Source organism: Medicago sativa, chromosome 4, assembly GCF_051527215.1.
Source record: "Medicago sativa cultivar Bolivia chromosome 4, Bolivia_mono, whole genome shotgun sequence".
Lineage (NCBI taxonomy): Eukaryota > Viridiplantae > Streptophyta > Magnoliopsida > Fabales > Fabaceae > Medicago > Medicago sativa.
In genome coordinates this window covers 50,416,454-50,426,713 of record NC_140752.1, presented here as the reverse complement: position 1 = coordinate 50,426,713, position 10,260 = coordinate 50,416,454, and the positions used below count along the sequence as shown (strand labels likewise).

Genomic DNA, 10,260 nt, shown 5'->3' with positions numbered 1-10,260 from the left:
AATATAATATTAAAAAATAAAAGAAAAGATTCCCAGTGTGAGTTGAAAAGCGGTGTTTGTGAAATAAATTATCGAGAAGTAGTTTTTTAAAGTAACATTCAACAACTTTTGGCTAAAGCTCATTCCATTCAATTTATTCCATTCAATTTTAGGCATTAAAAAAAGCATTTTTTTTAGTAAGTACTTAATTGATATTGTGTTTGGCCTAACTTCTCCTTAAAAATGTAGAGAAGTTGAAAAAAAGCCGGGTCAAACGATACCTTAATCTCCCACAACGGCAATGTAGAAGCAACTGAATTTAGAATTATTTTTATTCTTATAAAAAAATATTAAATAAAAAAATAAAATAAAAAAGAATATAATTATAAAATAATAAAAAAGAAAATAATTTGGATGAGGTGGCACTCTCCAAGGTTAAGGAAATATGGAATTACCAAATTGCCCCTCATAGGGGCAAAATTGAAAATTCATATGGCATCAATTTTAATAAATAGTTAGTAGATAACTTGTCGGCTCAGTCATAAGAGAGTAGACATCATATTTTAAGCGAAAATTCAATTTTTTTTTAGAGCTGTAATAAAAAATAAAAAAATATCTCCATTGTATGTGTGCGCGAGCGTTTGTGTGTAAATATTTTGTCTAATGTAAATATATCAATGACACTTCCAATGTTAGCTTAACGATAAGAGTTCCCTTGAGAACATTAATATCAATTTAATTAATAAAACCCACCCCCAATTTTTTTTCTTTTTTAAAAATGTATGTATTAATAAAACTGGAAAACTGAGGACCACTTTGATTTGAAATGAAAACGGAAAATTGCTTTTTTGACAAAGAATACTTTCAATTGACACAAGTAAATGACCTAAATGCCCCTGGCGGTAGTTAACTACCGCTGGAAGATCCGCCGGCAGTTAACTGCCGCTGGGATCCAGCGGTTGTTAACTACCGCTGGTTTCTGTCCCCCCAAAACCAGCAAACCCCTACCTCACCTATTCATTCATCACCTTTCTCATTCCAAAACCATACCTAAAAAAAAATCCTCATTTCAAATTTTTTGTGTCAAAATCATGCTTCCAAATCATTGTTGATCGATTGCTAAGACGTTTCTACATACAAAATGAATCAAAGAACAAGTATTACAACGTTAAAATCCATTACATTTGATTGATTTTCTGGTTTTTTTTTCTCTGATACGGATTGTAGCGGCAGTTAACTACCGCTGGGAGTGAGCGGCTGTTAACTGCCGCTGGGAGTGAGCGGCTGTTAACTGCCGCTGGTAACTTAGAAATTTTTTTAAAATTTTCAAATGGTAGTGCTACTGCCATTTTTTTTCCCATAATTTTTTTTTCTTTTGTTTTTTTGGTTTGTTTATGTTATTATATGATAATAGATACATGCTTAGTAATTAGTTTAGTAATTGTATGTTGTTTATTTATAGATAATGTTGAGAATGCGGGTGATGATCCGGGTGATCGAAAACCTAGAGTTGTCGATTCCATTAAGGTTGAAGCTCCCGCTAAGGTCGAAGTCTCCGTTAAATTGAGGCTTCAAGCGTCAATTCCGATGTGTGGAAACTTCGTGACAACGAAGTGGACAAGGCTCATTTCTTTTCAACCCAAGACACATGAAAAGATAAAAACGAATTGTTCGGTTGGGTCCGTCGACAAGCAAATAGGGCTGGATTTGCGGTTATCATTAGAAGATCTTGTGAATGAAGAAATGCTATGTTGGAGTTGGTTTGTGAACGGAGCGGCGAGCACAAAGTACCGAAGACAAAAGTGAAGCATGAAGGAATGAGATCAAGAAAATGTGGGTGTTTGTTCAAGGTGCGTGGATATGTCGTTAGGGAAGACAATGTTTGGAAATTGGCTATTCTTAATGGCATTCACAACCATGAGATGATGCCGTATGTAGCAGGGCACCTTCTTGCCGGAAGATTAACGGAGGACGACAAGAAGATTGTACATGACTTGACCGATTCTTCGGTGAAACCAAAAAATATTTTGACAAATTTGAGGAATAAAAGGAAAGAGTCCATGACAAATATCAAGCAAGTCTACAATGAACGTCATAAATTCAAAAAGGCAAAAAGGGGTGACTTGACGGAGATGCAATATCTAACCACAAAGTTGGAAGAGAATGGATATGTTTATTATGTAAGAGAAAAAAAAGGAAAGTCAAACCGTTCAAGCCATATTTTGGACTCATCCAACATCGGTAAAGTTGTTTAACAATTTTCCTACTGTTTTGATAATGGATTCCACGTACAAAACCAACTTGTATATGATGCCATTGTTTGAAATAGTTGGAGTTACCTCAACCTATTTGACATATGCGGTTGGCTTTGCATTTATGACGTCAGAGAAGGAGCATAACTTTACTTGGGCTTTGCAAATGTTGCTTAAACTTCTTGGACCAAATAGTGATATGCCTAAGGTGGTAGTGACCGACAGGGACACTAGTATGATGAATGCCGTAAAAAATGTTCTCCACGGTAGTAGTGCAATTCTTTGTTATTTCCATGTTGGCAAAAATGTTAGATCAAGAATCATCACCGATTGGAAAGTTAAACAAAATGTTGTTGTGGTGGATGGGCAAAAGAAGATTGTCGACGAGGAGAAGCATAGTAAGTTGGTTGATACCATATTTGATGCATGGGAAAAATTGGTTGAATCTCCTACTCAAGAGTTATATGCGGGTAATCTAGTGGAATTCCAAGATGCTTGTAAGGATCATCCAAAGTTTCTTCACTATGTTCAAGAAACCATATTGAATCCTTTTAAGGACAAACTAGTGAGGGCATGGACGGACCTTGTGTTACATCTTGGGTGTAGGACCACGAATAGAGTTGAAGGAGCTCATGGTGTGGTGAAGGAATATTTGTCCACCTCCAAGGGTGACTTGGGTACTTGTTGGCAAAAAATAGATGAGATGTTGGCAAACCAATTTGGGGAGATACAATCATGGTTTGGTAGGAGTGTTACGGTCTTGGAACATAGGTACAAAGATGTCACTTTGTACTCCAGGTTGGGGGGTCACGTGTCTAGACAAGCCATGAACTTTATTTTTGTGGAAGAAGAGCGTGCTAGGAAAACCTTGTGCATTGAGAAGAAAACTTGTGGTTGTGTTCAAAAGACGTCGTATGGCCTACCTTGTGCATGCTTCATTGCTATGAAAATACGTCACAACATGCCCATTCGATTGGATGAGATACACCCGCATTGGCATAAGTTGTACATGGGTGAAGAACAAAGTAATGAAGATTTGTTTTCGGTCGCGGAGGAGTGGCATGGTATCCAAGAACGTCTCCAAAGAGTTCCGTTCCATATGAAACTAGAAATCAAAGAGGCTTTGTGGTTGTTAGCGTTTTCGGAGACCACATTGTTGTCACCACCTCCAAGAAAGGTGGCAACCAAAGGAGCTCCCAAAAAAATCAAAACCACACGTGGTAGGATCCCATCTTCGTGGGAGACTATTGATTCTCAACATCCGGAAAGTCAATCTTCACCATGGAAAAAATCTTCACAAACTAAAAGAAAAGGTGCTCGCATTGGCATTTCTCCGGTTCCGGATCCTAAGCCTAGCTTGGTTTCAACAAGTTATGATCCATCCAATCCTATGTATTACATGCCAAAATTCATGAGACCATACATTGAGAGAGTTGTGGATGTTATTGGTGACGGGCATTGTGGGTTTAGGGCTATAGCAGAAGCCTTGGGTTTGACGCAAGAAAGTCATGTTATGGTGCCGAGAGCACTTATTCAAGAGTTGAAAGAGCATAGGAGCAAATACATCGAGATATATGCGAGCGAGGACCGTTACAACTTCATCTTGGATGGATTGTATCCTCCCAAAAATCCTAGTAGCTTTGCACCTCCCAAAAAATGGTTGACATTACCGGATATGGGACACATCGTTACATCATGTTACAATAGGCCGGTGTTAGAGATGACTACATGGAAAGACTACATCTCCGAGATTGTTTTCCCACTTAGAGGACAACCTCCGGTTAACCCGAAAAGCAACATGATTTGCCTTAGTCTAATCCCAAATCATTTTGTCCTTCTTTCATTAAAAGATGGCTGTTCACTACCTCCAACATGCACGGAGTGGAGAAATCACAGGAGCGAAGAGGCGGCAACATGGGAGGATGAATTCTTGGATCAACACGATCGTTTTCGAACACTCATGGACATTGAGCTCAAAGAGAGACTGGTTCCACCAAAAAAGCCAAAAAAATGAAGACAATCCAATTATGTTTGATGACACTCCGGTTAAAGAAAACACCGAATTTGAAGATGTTCTGGAACATTTAGATGATTTGCTTTTATTAGATGAAATGTGACACTTTTTGGTCGGTGTTAATCCGTTTTTTGGTTGATACACACCGACGTATTTTTTTTGGATATATAATGTAATGACCAATTTTTTGGGTGATATGTAACTAACCTTTAACTATTTATATGTATATCAATATATTTGAGTTTCACATTTATTAGTAATTAATGTACATTACATGTAATGTTTTGCATAATGTGGAAAATTTGATGAATTTCAAACAATTGTTAAACGTTAACGCATTATCAGTTTGGTGTAATGTAACCGAATAATTGATAAACTATTAAATGTTGATGTTTATGATTGCTGGATGTTGTTGTTTCGGTTTTATTTCCTCCGGAATTGCCGTTTGAAATTACAGTTAAAACAGGACACATTTCCTGGGAAAATACAAGTGCAGACTGCACTGATTCTGTAACTGGTGTGAGCGGCAGTTAACAGCCGCTGGAAGCCAGCGGTTGTTAACAGTTGCCGCATACTTCAGCGGTTGTTAACAGCCGCTGGGGGTAAAATGGTCATTTACTTGTGTCAATATGAAGTATTCTAGGTCAGAAAAGCAATTTTCATGAAAACCAATTAATTCTGCCATGGAAGAAGAGGTGGGGTCATGGCCAGAAATGGCATTAAGGGTATGTTTGGTTGTGAGAAGAAAGTAAGAAGAGAGAAAAAGGTGAGAAAGAGTGTGAAAAGAGAGAAATAAATGAGAAATAAAGTTGATTTGATAGGTTGTTTGGTACAAGATAGAAGAGATAGAGAAGAAAGAAGTGTTGATTATTTTGAAATGTACCAAAATACCCCTAATTGAAAAACTTATATAAAAATTAGTTTAATGTTTTAAATAACTTAAATCAATTTTCTAGTAATTTAATTTTCTAGTAAATAACTTAATAAAAATTATTTTACCTGTTAGATTTTTTTTCAATTGAAAGTAACATACATATTAGATTACTTTTGTAATTTTAGAAATTATAAATTTGAATTGATAAATATTGCTTTTTTTTTAAAACAGAATATTTTTATTATAACTTTTAGTTTTAAATTTAATTGACTAAATCAACTTATACAGACATGTTTTTCCTTTCGTCTCAGACATAATCACTTTTTTCTTTTTTGTTAGTATTAACTTCTTCTCTAAACATAATTTTTTTTTTGTTTTAAATTAAACTTATCCTTCTCTAAACACAAATTTTCAGTTTTAAATTAATATAGTTTTTTTGTAAGTCCATCAAAGATTGTTATTATTAAACTCCATGTTTTTAACCTCTGCCTTCTCCTCCGTAATTTTTTTTTTAACCTCACAGATACAAGGCAAGGTTTATTCTGTAATTTTTTTTTGCCACTAAAAAGGAAAATCCCAAAAAATAGAGCAGAAGCTTCTCCCCATTATTTACGAACAAACAGGGGTATTAATGGAAAAATGAATTGATGAAACTTTCTCTCTGTTTTCTTTGCATGTTAGAGAAGAAGAAAAAAGGTGTGGCACCCACGCTGGTTTAGTCTCACTCACCTGTTTCTCTTGTGTTCCAAACGAAAGAAGTGGACAATTTCTTGGCTCTTTCTTTCGTCCTTCTTTCTCTCTCTCTCTCTCTCTCCAACCAAACAGGCCGTAAATATGAATGCAAGGCCTAAAACCAATGTGATCTAATCTGATAGAGTTTCATGTCCAGTAACATGAGAACTGTTTTTCTCTTTTTCAATCTTTATACTTCTTGGTTGCTAATATGCTCTTCTCAGCTGTGTTTAGCAGGAGATACTTTGAACACTGGCCAGAACATATTAGGCAATGAAACCTTAACCAACCTTGTTTCAGCTGGAAAAATATTTGAACTTGGCTTTTTTACTCCAAGCAACAATGGTGGCTCGCAAAGATACTTAGGTATATGGTATCACATGCAAGAAGAGGGGTCACAACAACCTCAAAAACAAACAGTTGTGTGGGTTGCCAACAGAGACAATCCTGTAGCTGTTGATTCAACTGGAGTTTTCCAAATAGCAGAGAATGGGAATCTTGTAGTTGTAGACACGTCCGGTAATGCAAAAAGGTACTGGTCATCTAATTCCAATTCCAAAATCAAAGACTCTTCTAGTTTTTCGCCTAAAAACAGGACAGTGAAACTCATGGATTCTGGTAACCTCGTGTTATATGATGATGAACTCATGTTAGTGAAACTGTGGGAGAGCTTTGAAAATCCAACTGACACATTCTTACCAGGAATGAAGATGGATAGGAATTTGAGTCTGACTAGTTGGAGAAAGGCTGATGACCCAGGAAGCGGGGATTTCAGTTTTATGATGGAACAAACAGGAGACAACCGTTTTATCATCATAAAACGAGACCACATTTATTGGGAGAGCGAAGAGTGTGGAACGCTCAAAGCAAAGTTTGATGAATTGGAAGATATCAGCTTTGAGGTTTATAATTTGTTGACCAACTTCAGTTTACTAAATTCCACGAAGCGTTATGACAATACAAGGTTGTTTCTCGATTCTAAAGGTGTGATTCAGTTGGTGGAAAATTTGTTCGGAGGTGAGTTATTGGTTAGATGGAAGCAGCCAAATGCCAAATGTTTAAGATATAATGAATGTGGATACTTTGCTAGCTGTAATGGTAATGATAATGACGAGGTGTGCAAATGTTTACCCGGATTCTACAATGATTACTCGGGAGAGGGAAATTCTTCCCTACAAGACTTGGCAGGTTGTAAGAGGAGACAATTAGCATCTTGTACTGGAAATGGCACGGCGTTCTTGAACTTGACCAAGATTAAAACAGGAAGGCCGGGTATAAAGGTAACTGCAGCATATGAAGAAAATTGCACATCTTTGTGCCTTGGGATGTGTCCACGATGTCAGGCTTACTCGTATGCTCCACTTCATACTGATCAACAACAGCGTGATCTCAATCCTTCAAATTGTTGGATTTGGACACAAAGTTTAACTACTCTTAAAGAAGAGTATACTAATTGGGATTATGATCGTAGACTCGTTGTCCTAGTTGATAAATCAGACTTAGGTATGCATCTGATGATTATATTACACATATTTCATATATTTTTCATTCAGTGTAGACATGTGGGAAATTGCAGATTCCATCATCCGCCTCATATATAGCAAATGTCTCTGCATCATACTATCTGATTTGTACTTGACAGACAAATTTTACTTTTTTTTTTCCTTCTTATATATTTATGTCATCTAATTTAGATTCAAAACTATTAAGATTCCTTTTATTCATTTTTGCAGCACCAACTCCAAGAACTTGTGAGCCTTGTGGTACAAACACAGTCCCTTATCCTCTCAGTACCGGACCCAACTGTGGAGAACTCGCATACTTCAACTTTAGATGCAACACCTCAACGGGTAAACTTAGCTTCACCGCCAACAACAGCGTTAGTTACAAAGTTATTAGTGTAGACCCAAGTTCAAGAACATTTACAATTTATAATGAGCATAACTCTTTCAAACAATATTGTGCTGAAGGATCTAAATACAAAGGAAATTTAAAGGTTTTCTCACCGTTTTACTTTGCCAATGACAATCCGTGCTCTGAACAAGTGGAAGTTAGTTGGGATCCACCTTCCGAACCCGTTTGTGATAACCTTGTTGATTGCCATGGTTGGGAACATTCTACCTGTAGTAAAGGAAACAGGTGCCTTTGCAATGCAAACTTTAAATGGAGTGGTGAGCTTTTACGTTGTACCGAAAGTAAGCAACAATCTTGTAACTTGAATTTGATAAAATTTTGATTATAACTTCAGTTAAAAGTTAACCAAGTGTTAATTTGTTTTTTCAGAAGGGAACTCTAAAAGCTCGTTCCATTTGATTCTTGGCTTAACTCTTACCGGTTTGTTTACTATAGCATGCATCATTATTTTTGCTTATGCATGCAGAAGAAGAATAGCTCATATGGTTAAGCAAGGTAGGATTCTATTTTTCCTCTATTAGATATTGTTTTGAAAATTTTAAATCTGTGGGTTTAATCTTTGATTAAGCTTATACAATTATTTAATAAGTATAGATAAGGAAAGCATACAAAGAAATATTAGAGGGAAATTTTACAACAGTAAAAGACTTGTGAAGGACATGATGGAAATAGAGGATTTGGAAGAGAATGACAATGAAGGAATAGAGGTTCCCTATTTTGATTTTGAGAGTATATTAGTGGCCACAGATGGCTTTTCAGATGCAAATAAACTTGGCAAAGGTGGTTTTGGACCAGTTTACAAGGTGGTTGATTTTCCTTCTATTTATCTTTCCTGTCAGTCTAGATTTCAAATTAAATAATGGATTCGTGGGGATTTTTTTTAGGGTAAACTTGGTGGTCAAGAAGTTGCGATAAAGAGACTTTCAAGTGTTTCATCACAAGGTTTACAGGAATTCAAGAATGAGGTTGGTTTGATAGCTAAACTTCAACATCGAAACCTTGTTATATTACAGGGCTACTGCATAAAAGGAGAGGAAAAAATTCTAGTTTATGAATTTTTGCCTAACAAGAGTTTGGACTTATTGATATTCGGTTAGTCTCTAATTTTATCTATCAATTATGTTTGGCATACATTTGGTTAATTACTTTTCTCTTTTAATTGGGAAATCAAAATATTCAAAGATCCGACAAAAAGCGTAATTTTGGATTGGCAAATGCGGTTTGACATAATTCTCGGAATTGCTCGTGGACTTCTCTATCTTCATCAAGACTCAAGACTTAGAGTTATTCACCGAGATTTGAAAACTAGCAACATTCTTCTAGATGAGGAGATGCAACCAAAAATCTCAGATTTTGGAATAGCAAGAATAATTGCAGGCAAAGAAACAGAGGCAAGCACAGAGAGGGTTGTTGGTACATAGTAAGTTCAATTTCTAGTCCTTTTACTTCTATTTTTCTTTCTCATTGGAATTCTCCTTATACTTTTTGCTAAATATACTTCTTTTGTATGACCATAAAGGGATGTTATAACACTATTATTATTATGAATCTCTCAACATTCTTTGTTGAGATATCTAGTCGTTTCTACTTGCACGTGAGTGATTTTCTGTATGTTTACAGCGGGTACATGTCTCCTGAGTATGCTTTGGATGGATATATTTCAACAAAGTCGGATGTTTTCAGTTTTGGAGTTGTCTTGCTTGAGATCATCAGTGGAAAAAGGAACACGGGGTTCTATCGGTCTAAAGAGATTTCAAGTCTTTTGGGTTATGTATGTTCCACCCTTTGCATTCAATTTTTATTTTCTACAATTAATGTTTTTTTATTCAGAGATTTACATCTTATCCAGGCTTGGAGACTATGGAGAGAGGATAAACTGCTAGATTTAATGGACCCGTCTCTATGTGATACTTACAATGCTAACCAATTTATTAGGTGTTCCCAAATTGGACTCTTATGTGTACAGGATGAACCAGATGATCGTCCACACATGTCAAATGTGGTGACCATGCTAGACAATGAAACTACAACCCTCTTAACCCCTAAACAACCAACCTTTTTTTCACGTAACGACCTATCTAGTACAGCTTCTTCAAGTCTGCAGATTGAAAGTAGCACTGAAGAATGCAGATACGAGATAAAACATGGCTCCAATTGAACACTCCAGACTCAGAAATTGGTTCAAGCAAATCAATAGTTCGTTTTATTGTTTTTACTTTTAGATTATACCAACAGTTAAAAGTCATGTAATTTTTTTAGCACAACTCTATTCCTAATGTCACAAGCATGAGAATAACATTGTCTGAAATGAATACCTTTCTTGTTAAGGAATGTATTTTGATAGAAAAAACTAAGATCACTTACCTAATGTGCTGCCATATTAATAAAACAGTTAGAAGTTAGTCATGTTTTTCTTTGGTCAATTATGATAATTGTGACATAACAGTATGCTACCTAATGTTCAAGCCAATGTATGCTCCTCAAACAACGACATC

At 36.0% G+C, this 10,260-nt stretch overlaps 1 protein-coding gene and 1 pseudogene across 2 annotated transcripts; both read left to right on the top strand.

The window, feature by feature from the left end:
- The first annotated feature begins 1,120 nt into the window (after nt 1–1,120).
- LOC146929618 (uncharacterized) lies at nt 1,121–4,245 on the top strand (annotated as a pseudogene).
- A 1,735-nt stretch (nt 4,246–5,980) lies between these two features.
- LOC146929617 (G-type lectin S-receptor-like serine/threonine-protein kinase At4g03230) lies at nt 5,981–10,169 on the top strand. 2 transcript variants are annotated; one of them, XM_085701440.1, is made up of 9 exons: nt 5,981–7,354; nt 7,585–7,701; nt 7,822–8,046; nt 8,135–8,260; nt 8,360–8,568; nt 8,650–8,857; nt 8,948–9,185; nt 9,386–9,536; nt 9,615–10,169. In XM_085701440.1, the coding sequence occupies exons 1-9, from the start codon at nt 6,001–6,003 to the stop codon at nt 9,921–9,923; spliced, it is 2,937 nt and encodes a 978-aa protein (XP_085557566.1). In that variant the 5' UTR covers nt 5,981–6,000; the 3' UTR covers nt 9,924–10,169. The 2 variants fall into 2 exon arrangements, with proteins under 2 accessions (XP_085557566.1, XP_085557565.1); XM_085701439.1 differs by having other exon boundaries at nt 7,585–8,046.
- The last annotated feature ends 91 nt before the right edge of the window (nt 10,170–10,260 follow it).

Bases quoted from the DNA above. Each gene is read 5' to 3' on its own strand.
- LOC146929617 (XM_085701439.1), top strand. From the start codon at position 6,001: ATGTCCAGTAACATGAGAACTGTTTTTCTCTTTTTCAATCTTTATACT. The intron at 7,355-7,584 runs GTATGCATCTGA...TCATTTTTGCAG, and splicing joins AGTTGATAAATCAGACTTAG to CACCAACTCCAAGAACTTGT. The intron at 9,186-9,385 runs GTAAGTTCAATT...GTATGTTTACAG, and splicing joins GAGAGGGTTGTTGGTACATA to CGGGTACATGTCTCCTGAGT.